The following is an 18,622-nucleotide window of genomic DNA, read 5'->3' as shown; positions in this document are numbered from 1 at the left end:
GCGAGAGGCTCACGAAGATCCGTTTACCTCTCAGCAAAGACCAGTATGCCACAATCATCAGCGCATATGCCCCAACACAGACCAGCACAGAGGAGACCATCGAGCAGTTCTACTCTGACCTGAGTGCCGTCCTGAACTCAGTGCCCACCAACGACAAGCTGATACTACTGGGAGACTTCAACGCCCTCGTTGGCCAGGATCATGACAGATGGAAAGGAGTGCTCGGCAAACACGGCGTGGGCAAAATGAACAACAACAGCCTACTGCTACTCATTAAATGCTAAGAGTTCGAACTCACCATCACAAACACTGTGTTCAGAATGGCGAACAAATATAAAACAACGTGGATGCACCCACGATCAAAACAGTGGCATCTCATTGACTACATCATTGTACACCGGCGAGACATCCAGGATGTAAAGATCACCAGAGCCATGAAAGGAGCTGAATGGACAGACCACCGATTGGTTAGAGCGACTCTTCAAATGTGCATTGCGCCTTGCAATCCAAAACGCATTTTACAACTTGAGTCATCTTAGAGATCCATCTTATTTGCAAACATTCCAGTCCTGCCTGGACGACAAGCTGTCTGCCAAGGGACCACTCACTGGAAACTCAACCGAGAAATGGAACCAGTTCAGAGACGCAGTGAAGGAAATCTCAAAGGCAGTCCTAGGCCCCAAACAACGCAACCACCAGGACTGGTTCGACAAGAACAACACTGCTATTGAAGACCTACTGAGCAAAAAGAACAAAGCCTTTATGGAGTGGCAAAATAACCCAAACTCTGTTCCTAAAAAGGACAGATTCAAGTCTCTCCAAGCCACGGCTCAGCGTGAGATCAGGAAGAAGCAAGGCCGATGGTGGGAAAAAAAGGCAGAAGAAATCCAGCGTTTTGCTGATACGAAAAACTACAAACAATTTTTCAGTGCCCTCAAGACTGTCTATGGGCCATTAAAACCCACCACTACTCCCTTGCTATCCTCTGACAATAACACTCTCATAAAAGATAAGAAAGGCATCAGCAACAGGTGGAAAGAACACTTCAGTCAGCTTCTCAACCGACCTTCTTCAGTCGACCAAAGAACCCTTGACCAGATCCCCCCCAAACCGCACCATTGAACAACTTGACGTCCCTCCTTCAATAGAGGAAGTCCAAAAAGCCATTAAATAAATGAGTGCAGGCAAGGCACCCGGTAAAGACGGGATCCCAACCGAGGTGTACAAGGCCATATAGTGCTGACCAGCATATGGTAAGAGGAAGACATGCCCCCAGAACTCAGAGATGCCTCCATCATAGCCCTATACAAGAACAAAGGCTCACGAGCAGCCTGTGACAACTACAGAGGCATCTCACTACTCTCCACTGCTGGAAAGATCCTCGCCCGTGTTATACTCAACAGACCCCTGTCATCTGTTTCAGAGAACCTGCCTGAATCACAATGTGGCTTCCGACCAGATTGCAGCACCATTGACATGGTCTTCATGGTGAGGCAAATGCAGGAAAAATGCCTTGAGCAGAACCTAAGTCTCTACATTGTCTTCATAGACCTGACAAAGGCGTCTGACACAGTGAACAGGGACGCATTGTGGGTGATCCTCAGCAAGCTCAGTTGCCCAGCAAAATTCGTCAAACTGATCCAGCTCTTTCATGTCGACATGACAGGGGAAGTCCTATCTGGTGGAGAGACTTCTGATTGCTTCAACATCTCCAATGGCATGAAACAAGGCTGTGTCCTCACTCCGGTACTATTCAACCTATTTTTCACCCAAGTATTATGACATGCTGTGATGGATCTAGACCTGGGCGTCTATATCAAATACTGTCTGGATGGCTCACTATTCGACCTTCGCTGCCTGACTGCAAAAAACAAAGACAACAGAGAGACTCATCCTGGAAGCTCTCTTTGCAGATGACTGTGCTCTCGTGGTCCACCAAGAAAATCATCTTCAAACCATTGTGGACAGGTTCTCTACCACAACAAAACTGTTTGGCCTGACTATCAGCCTCAGCAAAACAGTGGTACTGTTCCAACCTGCACCAGAGAGGCCAACGAACCAGCCGTGCATTACAATCAACGGCATGCAGCTTTCTAACGTCAACTCTTTCAAGTACCTGGGCAGCACCATAGCCAACGACCGGTCCCTAGACCACGAGATTAATGCCAGGATCCAAAAGGCCAGCCAGGCACTCGGGCAGCTGCGCTCCAAAGTGTACAACGCTATGAAGCTCAAAGTGTATAACGCAGTGGTCCTCAGCTCGCTCCTGTATGGTTGCGAGACATGGACACTGTACTGGAAGCACATGAAACAGCTGGAGCAATTCCACCAACGCTCTCTCTGGTCAATCATGAGGATCCGATGGCAGGACCGAATCACCAACCAGGAAGTCCTCGACAGAGCCAACTCCACCAGCATCGAAGTCATGGTCCTCAAAACCCAGCGACGATGGTCTGGACACGTCATCCAAATGGACCCACAGCGAATACCAAGACAGGTATTCTATGGTGAACTGTCAGCTGGACTCAGGAAACAAGGCCGGCCAAAGAAAAGATTCAAGGATCAGGTAAAGTCACACTTGAAGTGGGCTGGCATTACACCAAAGCAACTAGAACTCGCTGCCTCTGACAGAAGCAGCTGGTGAACCCACATTCACCATGCCGCCGCCACCTTTGAAGATGAGTGACGTCGACGTCTTGCTGCTGCGTGTGAACACCAACACCAGGCCACCACCGCACCTCCCGTAACAACTGGCGTCCCAAGCCCCATGTGCCACAAACTCTGCTCCTCAGTCTTTGGACTCCAAAGCCACACGAGGGTACACCGTAGATGAAACTGCACAAAGACAATACTCATTCTAGATCACTGAGAGACTACCACTGAGGCTAGATTTGAACCCAGGACCTCCTGTATCTGGGCCTGGGTCTCACAAATTAGTGATTCTGGAAGGAATCCTGATAATAAGTAGGTTTTCTTTCATGAAAGGTGATTTAAAAAATAAATAAGAGGGATTGTTTTGTCATTATCTTTTATCAGTGAACCCTTCTATTAATTAGCCCCGGTGGCATAATCTAATAAAATCAAATTCTTTTAGTCAGAATGGCTGAGAAATTGGGCATCATGGTTAAGTGAATATTTTTGGCTAAGTGGGCATTACTACACTCACATCACCAACATCCAACAAATTAAGAATATAATAGGAAATCCCAACAATCATAATTTGACTTCCAATATTCAGAAGGGACATCAGGATCTTGCCTCAGGGTCATCATGATGAACATTAATTATCACTATAGTCCTCTGGGGAAAGGTTACTTGAGCTTTGGGGATATTTGGATGCTGGATAAAAGGAAACATGCTATGCAAGAGTGCGTGAAGAGCGGAAGTGTTCTGTATGCTCTGGGTCAGCAGGGGATCATGCACCCTGACCCACTGGCCCTACACAATATGGACAACAAAACCTCAGTGGCTTAGACAAGAGAATGGACATTTTCCCCAAACTTATGCTAATCCCAAAGAGCTATGAGTGTTGAGAAAGAAAAATCCCCAAACATTTGGATTTTCAATCTTATAGTAATCTCACAAACTCAGTCATCACGGGGCAAGCCTGCTCTTCTTTGGAACTAAGTTTCTGAAATAGAGTTGGAATACTCTTTCCTCCCTCAAAATTCCAACACGTTTTATCATTTTAATGTCCGAGGATGGAAAGTTTGTTTTAAGGTATTATCCCCCTTCCCTTGTTATTCTAAAATTAAGTTTAGCCATCCAGAGCCTTGAGGAAAGAGTTTATGTGTCTGTATGGAGAGGGAAAGAAGAAAAAGAGAGGGAGAGATAGACAGACAGATAGACGGAGAGGGAAGAGACAAAGACACGGAAAATCAGAGAAGGGGGAGAAAGACAAAGTCAGGGGAGAAAGACAAATAGACAGAAAGATGGAAAGGGAAGAGACAGAGACACGGAAAATCAGAGAAGGGGGAGAAAGACAAAGTCAGGGGAGAGACAGACATAGACAGAAAGATGGAGAGGGAAGAGACAGACATAGAAAAAAGAAGGGGGGGAGACAGAGAAAGACAGGGGAGAAACATAGGGAGAGAGAGAGATGGAGAGGGACAGACAGAGGAGAGATATAGGACAGAGAGAGATAAGGGAAGGATGTGAGAGAGAGACAGGCAGACAAGCCTTGGACTCTGGCATCAGGAGAACTTTTAATACTTAGTAGTTTTATAACCTTGGGGAATAATAATAATGATAATAGTGGCCTGTCCTGAGTACAAGAGCTACAGCAACAGCAGCAGCAGCAGCAGGAAAAGCTAGCACTAATATAGTGATTTAAGGCTTCCATAGTGCTTTACAAATATTATCTGATGGGATTCTCATAACTACCTCAGGCAGTAGTAGGTGCTACTGTGATTCTTAAATTGAATTGACTGATTTGGAATGGAATTTGCTGGATCTCCTTCCACGAAAAGGTATAAAACTTAAACTGAGCCTCAAATTTCTTATGTGTAAAATGAAGATGGATAATATATTCTTCACAGGCTTGTTGTAAACAGAGTTATTATCATTATGGCACAGTGGTCACATTTTCTGGATAGCTGAGGATTAATCCTTTAGGTGAAGAAACATTTTTTAAAATTTAGCTGTTTTGAACAAAAGTCTTTCTAAAATGCATTATAAATTTTTTCAATCTTAAAAAAAATTTTAGAGTCGTTTTCCTGTTTAGCCTTCTCTAAACTCATTAATAGTGGGTGAATTTACCACTTTGTCTTCTAAATAGTTACTCTTCTTGCCAGTTTTTCTTCATTAGTATTCTATTTTGAAACACTTGTTTCATTTTATCAGGAACATTTATAGTCCTTGTGGCATTCATTTCTCTGAAGTTGTTTTTAGGATTATTGTGGATTTTTTCTTCCTTTTGAGTTTAATCCTCGGATTTCTCCCAGTCCAGGACATTTCTTCATTGTATTAAGCATTCTTTTTTTGTTTGTTTCTTTGTTTACTCCCATCTTTAGCCTCAAGTTTCTGGATTGGGTGGGGGGTGTCGGGTTATGTTTGGGTCAAATAGCACACTCTCCACTTGCTTCGATTTGAGTGCAGTGACTCAGAGCAGACCCTGTCTTCTGCAGGAGCTGTCTCGCTGGGTATTCTGCTGTGGTTTGGGTCTCGGCTGCCTGCCTGCGGAGTCAGACACTGACCGCCTCGGCACTAGGTCAAGCATAGGCTGCCGGGATGCTGGTCTGGCCCGGTCTTCCCAAGGTTGCCATTATAAAAAAGTTAACCAGGATGTCCTCTAAGTGTAGTTACACACAAAAAACGGCATACAACAGACGCCACCTCTCTGACTGGCCCACCGCTCTAACCAATATGCATTTTTTGGGCAGAGCAGGTGGGTACCCTCAGAGGCGCCTGAGATTCAGGGCAGATCAATGAATCCTGGATGAGAGCGGCCTTAGACAGCATCCTCCTCTATTTTGATCGCTTCAATCTTAAAGAGGAGGAAATCACTTGCCCAGAGTCATAAATAAAGGTGATAAGTAGCTTGGCCAAGATGTGAATCCTGTGCTTCCAGGTCCGTTGTGGTCTCCAATGACTGCCAGGGTCTACCTTTTGCCCTTTGTCAGGCTCCTACAGGGACTCATCACACCAGGGCGCTCTTTTCCCTTTTTTCTAAACAGCATCCTGGGAATGCAGTCTTTGACTTTCCTCAATGATTCTCCACTGAGGGCAGGGGCCTTACTTTTGGGCTGCCCTTTTTAGGCAAAAAGGTTTTTTAAATTATTTTTAAAACCCCCCACCTAATTCTGAGCCCCGAGCCGTTCCAGAAACCATGTCACAAATCTTTTGGATTCTACTGAGTAACAGCAGCTTCTCTGTGGTGCAAGGAAAGAGTAGTAAATCAGGTCCTCAAGGATCTGTGTTCTAATTCTGGCTCAGCTACTACCTACTTCTAGAAAGCTTTTGGTTTTCTTAGCTGTAAAAGGAAGGCGCTAAGCTAGCAGAGGGGTGTCAAACACACGGTATGGGAGTACAACTAAATGAGATTAAATTGTAACAGTGAAATATCTGAGGAAATTAAAAAAAAAGGCATAAAACAGAATTTTAAACTAAAACTAAATACCTTTAGGGATCCTTATGGATGGAGGAGTGTCCCCCCCCCCCCCCCGTTCTGAGTTGGATATCACTGGCCTAGAGAACCTTAAAGGTCATGTTTAGCTCTAAATCTCTGATCTGAATTTATTCATTTCTAGATTTTCATCATGAACCAACTTGCCGGTGTCTGCGTGCCACAGGGACTTGCATCCTTATGTTTTAATGCCAAAGGTGGGCTGCCCCCTCCCCAAGTCTAGGAGGGATACAGATGATCGAAGAAAGCCTGGGTGGAACAGCCAGGGAAAGGATCACCGATTTGGAGTTGGACAGACATTCAAAGCCATCTAGTTCAATGTTATTGTTGAACAAATAAGGAAACAGCGGCCCGGGGCTCACAGGACCATGGATTTAGAACCAGAAGGAAGCTCAGAGGACAACTGGTTCAACAGCTCTTTTTTAATTTTTTTAAACCCTTACCTTTCGTCTTGGAGTCAATACAGTGTATTGGCTCCAAGGCAGAAGAGTGGTAAGGGCTAGGCAATGGGGGTCAAGTGACTTGCCCAGGGTCACACACCTGGGAAGTGTCTGAGGCCAGATTTGAACCCAGGACCTCCCATCTCTAGGCCTGACTCTCAATCCACTGAGCTACACATGCCCCCTCAACAGCTCTTTTTTAAAGATAGCCTAGCTGGATGACTCTGGACAAGCCACTTTGCCTCATCTGCATCAGTTTCCTCATCTTTAAAATATAAAACAAGCTAGAGAAGGAAATGAAAATCCCTCCTGTATATCTGCCAAGAAAACCCCAAATGGGTTCAAAAACAGAAGGGCAAGACTAAAAAGGGCTGAAGACAACAAGAAGTGGCTACGGTGTTCTGTACACCGTGCTCAACACTGGAGACACAGAAAGAACTAAGAGATGTTCTCAGACCTCAAAGAGCCCATAAAAACATCCAAGTTCAACTTAAACTCAGGCTGGCCTTCTAATTCGAAATCAAATATGCTTTCCTTTGAGGAACTCTTTCCCTCTTCCTATAGTCACACACATAAGCTTGGGCTAAAATCCCACCCAATGGGGGCAGCTGGGTGGCTCAGTGGACTGAGAGCCAGGCTTAGAGATGGGAGGTTCTGAATTCAAGTACAACCCAGACATTTCCCAGCTGTGTGACCCTGGGCAAGTCTCTTAACCCCCACTGCCTAGCCCTTAACATCCTTCTGCCTTAGAACCAATACACAGTAATGATTCTAAGAAAGAAGGAAAGGGTTTTAAAAATAAAAATAAAAAACTCAAATCTGGCCTCAGACACTTCCTAGCTGTGTGACCCTGGGCAAGTCACTTAACCCCCATTGCCTAGCCCTTAACACTCTTCTGCCTTGGAACCAATACACTGTATTGATTCAAAGGCAGATGGTAAGGGTTAAAAAAAAAAAAGCCCCTGCTCTTTCAAATCTTGTCTCAGATATTTCCTAGCTGGGTGACCCTGGGCAAGTCATTTAATGCCCATTGCCTAGCCCTTACCACTCTTCTGCCTTAGAAACAACACACAGCACTAATTCTAAGATGGAAGGTAAGGGTTTTGATAATAATAATAATGATGCACAGCAGCTCACAGAATTAAAGGGAGTTTCTTCATCCCTAATTATTATTGTTAGTATTTAAATCTTTACCTTCTGTCTTAGAATCAATACTAAGTACTGGCTATAAGGCAGAAGAGTGGCAAGGGCTAGGCAATGGGGGTTAGGTGGCTCGTCCAGGGTCACCCAGTTGGGAAATGTCTGAGGCCAGATTTGAACCTAGGACCTCCAGGCCTGACTCTCTGTCCTCCGAGCCTCCCAGCTGCCCCCTCAATATGAATCATGAATGCCAAAGAAATCCAGGCCGGATCCTGCTTCTAGGACTAAGATGGTGGCCACTTCCGGAATCCCTGCTCTTTATTGAAGAAGCCTTTGCCTGTGCCTTGAGGGATCCAACACATGCTGTTCTTCTCTCATGTTCTTGCATCTCCTTTCACAGCTTTTCTGTCCCTGCCCTGCCAGGCTTCTGAGGTCACTACTTGCTGTTCTCTCTCAGGGAGCCTTTGGCAGCTCCCACATCGAATCCTCCATGGCCTGAGAAACCTGATCATTGGGCCTGTCCAAAGTGGGTGCAATGAGGAAACAGGTTCATTCTTTGGGAGGGCCTGGAGGGCTCCCCGTAACGAGTCAAACCCATGGTTTTGAGAGCACAGGTGTAGCAAGAACTGTTTTGGCTCCCCTCTCTCCTCCCTATTTTTTTTTTGGAGAGGTTGAGTGGGTGGTGTTTCTTCATGGTTCCTGGCTACATACCAGGGTAGCCAAGATTTGATGAGTGAGCTGTGTAGCCAGGGAAGGTAGAAGTTGCAAGAATGACTGGCAGGTCTTAAGACCTAGAATCATTTATGAGCTGGTTTGGTCAGAGTTCCAAAGGGGCAGTTTCCTAACTGACTCAGTCTGGGCTGAAAGTGAAGAAAGAAGGTGTGTAGCTGAGACTCCCTGAACAAACCACCTGTCAAGCCACTGGCCTTTGAGGATTAACTGGCTGAGGGTGAGAGGAAACTCTCCTGTCTTCCTGGTGGACAGATTGACTGGGGGAAAGACCTCTACCTTGCTGGGACCATCTGAGGACACCACAACTGGGATTCTTGATATCTGACCAACCATTGACTCCGTGTGTGTGAGATCCTGGGTTTACTGGGATTTATTCTTAATAGTTTTTAGTTAAGATAGTTAGACAGTGTAAGCTTAGATAATCAAATATAGTGGGTCAAAAGTCAGAGGCTATCCTTTCCCTTATTCCTTTCCCAATATCTTCCCCTTCTATTTAAATATGATTTTCCCCTTATGTATAAAGCCTTTCCCCTTTCCTAAAATCCCCATAACAGATAAGAAAATCAACACGCTCTGGCAATATGAAACTACTATAGGTGGGCTTTGTTCTTTTTGAACCAAACATGAATGAAAATGGAAGGTTTTTGGTGTGTGTGTGTGGGGAAAGGGGGGGTGTTTTAAACCTTTACCTTCTATCTTAAAAGTCAATTCAAATATCATTTCCAAGGCAGAAGAGCAGTAAGGGCTAGAAAATTGGGGTTAAGTGACTTGCCCAGGGTCACACAGCTGGGAAGGGTAGGAAATTGTGGTTGACTTGCCTAGAGTCATGCAGCTAGGCAGAGACCACATTTGAACCCAGGACCTCCTGTCTCTAGGCCTGACTCTAATTCCACTGAGCCACTCAGTTGCCCCCTATTCTTGCATGCATTCTCATTTTGGGGTAGACATTCAAGTAGATAACCTCCAAGGGTCTACGCATGCAGAGTAGTGAGACCAGGCCTTCACTTGGGTGACTGGGCAGTCTGGAATGTGGACCAACTTTGCATGTGGATATATTGAAACAGTTTCTGGTTTTCTGTCTGTTTTAAATGAAAATAGCCCAGAACAGTAATGGAGAAAGTGGCTGAAAGAGACTTAGGAAATCATCTCTTGGGCCTCATTTTTAATAATACACCTTTTATGTTTATAAGAGATTTATTTGAATAACACAATCTAATTTTATAGATGAAGAGGCCGAGAGCAGGAAGAAGTGAGTGGCTCAAGGCCAGGGCAGGAGGAGGCTCCGGGGTGGCCTTTGGGTTTGGGAGGCCGGGCAGGCGCAGGGCTCGCAGCGCCAAGGAGGCTCTCGCCATTCCTGAGGCCGCTATCCCAGGCTTCGAAAACGTGCTGGCCACGAGAGAACGTCAGGGAAGGGGAGAACAATGCCAACGCTAGCGTCTCCGAGGGAACAGCACGGACTTTTCTCTAGATTTTAGCATGGGCTTGGAAGCCATAAATTACATATGGAACACAGCAGGAAGAGACAAGCTCCTTCAATTATTAATAACTCAGTGCAAAGTCATTCATGATTGTGCAAGCCAGCTGCATTTACTTGGAGATGGCTCACCACTGCAGGGGTTGTCATTACAGGATACTGAATGCTCAAAAGGAGAAATCAGCCATCCCAAACTAGTTGTAAGCTGAATTTATAACTATCGCCTCAAAATCATTCATTAAAGGGAAACAAGGGATGCATTTTAAATGGCGGCAGTTTTTTGTGCTTTCGCTAAATTTACATGTAAAGATGCTCAAAATTATCATACATTAGCATGAATTAAAGTCCCTTGATTTTACTAAGCCTCTAATAGTTTAAGCAATATGGTTCAACAAAGCCATATGCTACTAATCTTCAAAATGAACCTAGTATTAATTCTCTTGTCAGGTAGAATGGAAAATACTCAGCCAAGAAGAAACTCCAGTTCTTCAGAGCATGTTTCCAAAGGCTTCAGGTGGGGGAGGATATATCTAAATCCATATCTATATCTATATCAAAGTCCCTTCCCTTTTAGACTCTATGTTCCAGGGCAGGGACTGTGTGTTGTTCTTTTCATCCTCTTGTCAGCACACATCAAAATTCTATTTAATGAGGATTTATTCCATACCTATTGCATACACCAGAAACTCTGCTAGGAGGAAGCGCACAATAAGACAAAAATAAATAGGTTCTGTCCTCAAGAAGCCTATCATCTAGAAACGCAAAAGAAAAACACATGACTTATCACTTGTATATATATGGATATATGATTTGGGGTTTTGGCTTTAAAAAATCGCTTTAAAGCAAAAATGAATAATATGGAAAAAGCTATCAAGCGACAATATTTGTACAACCCAGTGGGATTGCTTGTCAGCTCTGGGAGGGGAAGAGAAGTGGGATGGGGGGGGGGGGGGGGAAGAAAATCAATCATGTAAACATGGAAAAATATTTCAAAAATAAATAAAAATTTAAAAATAAACAAAAGAAGCCTATAAGCTAATGGGGGCGGCGGGGGTGTGTGTAACAAAAATGGAAAAGTAAATAAAAAATATACAATTATAGGTTGAATGCTGAATGAATAAATTCAGTTTCTCAAATAGTAATTTGCATTATTAATTTATAACAACTGTTTATGAATAGTAAAATGCTAAATCATATGTGACATTTATATTGGGCTGATGATGGATGTGAGGAAAGACAATTTTTAGAAGATGCATACAGAATTATTTTATGCTTTTACACCCTTCCCTTTTAGAATCAATGCTAACTAAGTATTGATTCCAAGGCAGACAAGCAGTAAGGGGCAGGCAACTGGAATGAAGGGCTTCACTCAGCATCTGAGGTCAAATTTGAACCCAGGACCTCCCATCTCCAAGCCTGGCCACTGAGCCACCTAACCGCCCCAATTGTGTATGCATCTTGTTTGGACACCATTGTCTGTGTGTTGTTTTCCTCATTATATTTCAAGCTTCTTGATCAATGGGTCTTTGTATCTCCCAGGCTCTTAGTGCAGTGTCTGGTACATAATACATGCTTATTAATGCTTCTGACTTGTTGTTGACTTGTAATCTACACAGTGCTGGAAAGCAGGTGAGTTATTATTCCTTCCATACAGTGAGTACACTGGAGTTACTATCTTTGCTCCTTCCTGTTATTGTTTAGAGCAAAGTCACTTACTGAAAGGATTTAGTTGGAGAGCCCAATCCTTTAGCAAGACTTGAAAAATGGACCCAATTCAAAGGATTATTGAAGCAATAGTCTGAAGGCAGGCTAGTCTCTGAAAGAGCAAGTCTCTGTCAATTAGAACTAGAAAGATTTGGGAGAGATGAGTGGCTCAGGAAAACTCTGACAAAAAGGTCACTTAATCCCCAAAGAATGGCTTTGCTCAACTCTTTCTCTTTAAAAAGCAGTACCCTATTCAGGAGAGATCTGGAAATGACCGATTTTTTAACAAAGGAATTAAAAAAAATTTAAGGCATTACTAATTTAACCTCCCCTCTCTCCACAAAAGCGAGACCTTAATGGAAAGGCAGTTCCAAAATGTAGCATTTTGAAGGAAAAAGAATACTGAAGATGTTAAAACAGAGGAAGAGAAAATAAGAAATAACAGGAAAAAAATTTTAAACAAAATTAGACTATAAGGCTTAAAAAAATTTTTTAAAAGCAGTTTTAAAGGGTTAGAGGGAATTAGGTTCTTTTTAAACTGGTTGGTCCTACAGTCTTTCAGAGAAACTTCACAAAACCCAGCATCCTACAACCTTAGCTGCGTCTCATAGCATCTATATCTAGAAGAGGAAGAGGTTGTTTTAAATTATCCTTAAAGGCCTCTTCTAGATCTGTATTTCAGCATTTCACTGAATGCACAGTAATAAACCATAGGTGGGAAATCATACATTCAAGAAGACAATAAAGATGCAAAACAAGTTGTGCTTCATGGTTAAGATAGAAGATGCCTCTAATGGACTTTAAATACTGGGGGTGGGGGTGGGGTGTTTGGTCGCTGTGGTGCTTTTGAAATGGGCCAGATCTAATGTTCTTTCATGGAGAGGTGATTCCTGTCCCCAATCTCTACACCAATTCCTTTAAAAAAAAAAGGCATCAAAGAATCATAGATAAAAGAGTAATTAATATTTTTGTTCTCTACCAGTTATCTTAAGAGGGAATATTTTGGCTAAAGTTAAAAACAAAACAAGGTAAAAACAAAACCAAACCAGAGACCACAGAGGGATTACAGGAGGGGATAGCCGTGGGCACACATTTGGAAAATGAGGCATAACATTATATCTGTCATATTTTACATATAAAAAAGTGTTGGCAATGGCTTAGAATTCAGAGTAATCAAAAAACACAAAATGTAATGAATGCTGCTAACATTATGCGTGGTGGAAGCAGTGGGTACAGCTGGGAACCTATCCTCATACATTTTTTCCTCTACCCCTGACTTAGAGAAAGTATTATTTCTTAGATGATGATGATAATGATTAACAATAATAGCTAACATTCATATAGTATTTTGAAGTTCACAAAGGTCTGCACGTAAGTCCTCATTTGGTCCTTACATCACACCTGTAGGATAGGTGCTGCTATCCCCAGTTTACAGATGAGGAAACTGAGGTAGATCAATGGAACAAGGTTACACAGCCTAGCATCTAAAGCAAGATTTGAACGAGGGGACCTTGACTCCAAGTCCAATGTTCCATCTGCTTTGCCACCTATCCAATCAGTGAACACTTGTAAATAAGTTCTTATGTCACCATTACAAGGAAATTATACTTTGATTTTTAAAAATAAACTGTTTCTAACTAATGTCCTTCACTGCTTTCTCTGAATATTTCATTTCTTGTCCCATTCTGCTGAAAAATCCAATTATGTTCTGAATGCCACCAATTGCCTTTTTGAAGACCGAATTCAGCTTAAAAATATAAGAAGACATCTCTATTATTCTGGGTTTCCCCCCAAGTTATTCATGTCAAGGGCCCAGGGGCCCAAAACTTATAAGTTTTCTTAAAAAAATTTTTGACAACTGTATTCAAACACAACTGGTTTCCTTTGTAATCCAATGTATTATATTTTATGCATTGAAATACATAATTTTGAGAAAGAGAAAGGGTGCTAGGCTTCACCAGACTCCCACCAGAGGGGTCCAGGATATAAAAACGGTCAAGAATCCTCCCACTAATACATCTCAGATCCAGTCTGATAAGGAAATTTGACTGGATGTATTATTCCTTCTTCTGGTAGGGAACAGTGAGATATTTATAAGTGAAAAACAAAAAGAACTGACAAGTGACAGACCTCAGGGCAGGAGATGAGCTTTTCAGATTTACCTCTTTTGACAATGACTTTATAAACTAATTTCACCAACTGCACGAGATCTTGGGCTTATGATCTCGGTTGATACACCTGGAGTTTACCTAGCCAAGATGTTTTCTTGGAAGCCAACGAGGGACATATTCTCGAGCTCTCATTCAAACTGTAGGCAGCCTCAGGAGCGACCGCTTATAGATAATCCTTTTATTATAATTATATAGTGTAGTTTGGTATATAACTAGTCCAGTCTAAAGGCACTCAGTTCTAAATCAACAGCTTCCTGCCATAACTACGTTAGAGCCTTAAGAGATATAGTGTTTCCCACCTGGATTCAAGATAGCAACCCAATGGGACAATGGGATCCAACATTCATTCTGCTGAAATTTGCTAAACTTTACGTTCTAGATATAGGCCAAGCTTGTAAACGGGGAATAAAACCAACACGTAAGCTACTCTTATACAAAAGGGTTCTTAACCCCTTTTTCAGTCTGATGAAGCCAGTGTATCCTTTCTTGGAATACTGATTGAGATCATTTGAAAAGGCTTAATTTCAATTAGAAACTAGTGAGGATAAAGGTAAAATAGTTTTCCTATTCATGTTTGTAGGACGCTCCCTCCCCACCCGCCAAATATCTCCAAAGACCCTAAGTTGGGAACTTTCACCTTTTCCAAATGAAGGACCCACTCTTGATCACTGGCCACCCCACCAGGGAGCCTCCCCCAACTGATCCTAGTCTACCTCCGGTCTTCCAGTGACCCAACTCCCTAGTCTCTTGGGTCCAAGGGGGCTTGGGCAATGGGGCTAGACCTCAAGGTATTAGTGAAGCTCTTCAACACAGAATTCCACGATGATGATTTAAAAACATTTAGGACCTCTTCATCCCTCAAAATGCCAGAAACATTTCCTCTCCTATTTTGCAGCTGTTTATGCCCTATTCAACATAATTGCTACAACACACTCGATGGAGAAAGCTGCAGAGGATTCAGAGAGATAACTTAAGGCTGAAGGTTGTCAGGGATTGTTATTTTGAGTATAATGGATTATGGGGAATGCACTCCCAGGCAAATTAAAAATAGGCAGGTTTCATGTCGATAATGATTGGCCAATATCTGGAGTTATTGTGTAAAAAGTCAACAGAGTGAAGTCAATTACACTATTGACAGATACTCTTAACAAGGAGGTTTTACATCATAATTATATGCAGAAGAATCCAGCAAACACAAGCTGGGTAATGATCTGCTAATAAAATAACACTATATCTATAGCAATAGCAATTTCGGAGTTAAGGTAAACAAACATGGCCCAGGACATTAAGGGGAGGGAGAAAAGACCTTCCACAAAGAAAATGCTTTCACTTAAGAATAAAGCCATTTACACACAGACACATTCCATCATGAGAAATAGAGTAGGAAATGGTCCTTAGTGAGCCCTCCTGACTCCCCTCCACCCCCCAATTTGCTGAACAAACTGTTTACAACAAGAGGCCGTGGTCCCTTCCAGGTGGTTTTCTCTGAGGTTCCAGTATAATTCTGACCACTTGTTATTGACTCCATCTTCATCCCCATCCCTCCCTTCCCAGTAATTTAATTTTTCTTAGTTTCAGCTGACTGTGAGATTCATTTGACACATTGCATTTAAAAAAAAAAAGGAAAGAAAAATAAAGTAAAATGATGGTATGAAAGTGGCAAGGATACTTTCCAATATACCTTTTTGGAGGCACAGTCCCAGCCATTAAAAACTCTTCTATTAGCTATGGCATTTTTGTCTGGGGTCCTGAAATCCAGACTGCATGCTTACTTTGGACAATTTAGCTCCAAATTCATAAGTTCTGCCACCCAGCCAGGTTAAATCTGCCCTGATCAACATATTTTGGAATGGCCAAGGCATGAGCAAATCAAATTGGAAATCATTCTATTTATTTTGTTTCTTGTTAGATTTCCCGATATTTTTTTAACAATGAAGTCCTTTTTAACTGCTTCTGTCAACACTTTCAAACTCTGCCGCCTCCCAACCGGAATATTCTCACTACTCCAAAGCAAAGGGAACTACAGACACTGATTATTAAAATTTGCAAGGAGACAGGATGTGAAGGTAACAATTAAAACCAGCAGGGTTTAATTCAGCTCCTGCTGAAGGTCACCTTCTTCTCTACATTTTGAAGAAGGCAATCCCTTGTCTCTGAATTTCCTTCATCTCCTTTTTCAATCTCCTTCATTGTAAGAATGGCATCAAATTTAAGAATGATCAATATTGTAGCAGAAATCTATGTTTAAGATCTGTTAATGAAAATGGAGAGATGTTATTAAAATAGCCCAGAGAAGGAAACAGAGAAAATGAAGGGGCCTGAAAAAAAATGTTTTCTAGCAAAAGAACAAGAAATCAAAGGCCATTCACAACCTGAGGCATGAACATAAGTAACCCTACTTTATGGAGCAGGGTTAAGATCATTAATCTAAGGGTAAACATGACCTATTAATAGAGAACTGGAAGAAAAGGGCCTCTCTGAGCCATGTTTATTTTCAAAGCAATCCAGCATATGAATAGTGGATATAACACAGGCTTCTTTCCAATCCTTCTTTTGCCCTCTCTCTTACCCTCTTAGATTTTCACATTCTATTCTTTTCTTCCCTTCCCTCCAAAGTCATGTTATTTATAGGAACAGGTCTTGTGATTAAATTTAATCACACTCCCTTTACCAACACAGGCTGGCACCTTTTCTGCAACTTAAAGAGCCTTAAATGTTTCTTAGAACCCTGAGATGTTAAGCAACTTGTTTAGGGTCACAGAGCTACTACATTTCAGAAGTGAGACGAACCCAGGTCTTCTTGGCTTACAGAATTCTCTAATTACTATGCCACGTGTTCTCTCGGTTATTATTTACATCATTGCAAAACTGGGTATAATAGTGAGTTTCAGAAGACTTTAACAGTCACCAAAACCTATCAGTACTCTGAGCTACATGGAAATCTTAAATAGGAGGATACACACAAAAGCAAATTTCCCCTTCATGGTTTCAAGAAGGGTTTTTTCCCCCCAAGGAGTCAAAAAAATACGAAAATAATGAAAAATATGAAAAAAATATGAAAATAAACACAGTCCAGTAGTGTGGAAGGAGTACAGGGGTAGGAGAATGGCTGGAATAAAGTAATTAACTGACCATTATAGATTCTAAAAATAGAAGAATCTATAGTGGAGGAGAACTTCCTACATTTCTCCTCTATCCTTGCTTCTAACTATTCTCACAGTAATCATGTGTAACTTGTTTAACCTCGCCATATTTTAGTTTCTTCATCTGAAAAGATTAGAAACCCAAAGATCTGATTGTTTGAAAATGTGCTGGATAAACTTTCCCCACACAAAAAAGTATTTTCATTCTAAACATTGAGAATTATTTTAACCCCTTAGGAAAACACCGCTAGATTTGTTAAACCCATTTGGCTAGTTATTCTTCTCCTACGCAACTGGATTTCCACTGTGGAAAAATCAGAGCTGCCTCCAAGTCTGTGTTGTTGATTTACCCTAGATGTATCATCACTATCACTTACCTCACAGCAGCCGCCATTCCGATGGGGTGGATCGGCAGTGGTCTAACTCCAGGGAACATACCTCGACTCAGAACTCGGGCTCCATTTTGTATTACTCCTGAAGGGACTGAAAAAGAAAAAAAAAGGTACAAAATTTTGTAAGTAACACAGGGAGTCAAGTTTAAAGATTTTAGTTCAAAGGATTACATTAATAAAACGCTGATGGTTCTGAGAGGTAGATTCAGTCAGTCAGGTCAGAATGATAACGGAATCAAAAGTAGAGTTGTCTAGGTTCAAAAAATAAGTATATACATGAGATAGACACTGATTTTCAATTCGTGATTGAAACTTAATGAAGAGAGAATTTTCATCTTTGGGTAAACCTCAGTCAAGAAACAAAACTAAACGTTCATTATGTTTGTTGGACACAATCAGAGAACAATAATAGTTGGAAAAGAGCATTTTCTCATTTTAAAACTATGGTTTTTAGGCCTCGGTCAATAACAGGTATCATCCACCCCACCCCCCTTAAAAACCAATATGGCCCATAGAGGAAACATACAAACCCGACTGTGAGCATTTTCACATCTCAGCCAATGACTAAAATGGTCCTACTTAATATTACAGAGATCTACCTCCAGCACACTCTTTCCTCTTCAGAGACTTTAAGGGGATTATGGATTAGGATCAAGCAGCAACTTGGCCTCTGCTGCCAAACCCCTCAGGGGGTTGCTTTCCCGAACTAACTTTCTTGCCCTCAATTCCTTCCAGGCAAATTTCCTCAACATATCTCTCCCAAATGGAATATTAGACCTGGAATGATCGACCTGCTAACTTTTTCCAGAGGACCATGCTCAGGGCACAGATTCTTCTCCTTTCTTTACACAGCCCTCTCAAAACAATATGGAAGAGACCTTTTTATCTCCCTAAAAGAAAGTCAATAATTAATTAGTACACTCTGTGATAGCGGTCCAGCTATCTAAGACAGTAAAATCATCTTTGAGTGAAAGAGCAGAGTTCTGGTCCTACTTTTTGATGCTAGCCACTTCATGATGTTAGGTAACTCATTTAATCTCTGGAGGACTGTTTCCTGTTCTATTATATATTCATCTAATGAATATAAAAAATAAATAAATAAATTAGATGGCATCTATTTTTATATATATTACATATATAGATTATGAGAGGGGATAAACTAGATGGATGAAGAGTTCATTCAGTTTCAACATTTTAAAAGGGCAAGGAGGCATAGTACTGGGAGACAGATAGGATGAATAAACATTTTACAACTCAGAACATGAAATATAATGGTTGGAAGAACCAATAGCATCATGAATT

The 18,622-nt window shown here is 41.9% G+C and overlaps 1 protein-coding gene across 21 annotated transcripts in view; it reads right to left on the bottom strand.

Moving 5' to 3' along the window:
- The window catches only part of FOXN3 (forkhead box N3), a 547,426-nt gene that overhangs the window by 12,341 nt on the left and 516,463 nt on the right, over positions 1-18,622 (bottom strand). For all 21 annotated transcript variants that reach the window (XM_056810542.1, XM_056810551.1, XM_056810553.1 and 18 more), the window contains one exon: positions 17,306-17,411. In XM_056810542.1, the coding sequence (XP_056666520.1) occupies positions 17,306-17,411 (106 nt within the window). The remainder of the gene's footprint in view (positions 1-17,305; positions 17,412-18,622) is intronic.

Source organism: Monodelphis domestica, chromosome 1, assembly GCF_027887165.1.
Source record: "Monodelphis domestica isolate mMonDom1 chromosome 1, mMonDom1.pri, whole genome shotgun sequence".
Lineage (NCBI taxonomy): Eukaryota > Metazoa > Chordata > Mammalia > Didelphimorphia > Didelphidae > Monodelphis > Monodelphis domestica.
Note: the sequence above shows the minus strand (reverse complement) of the source record. Positions and strands in the feature narration are given on the sequence as shown.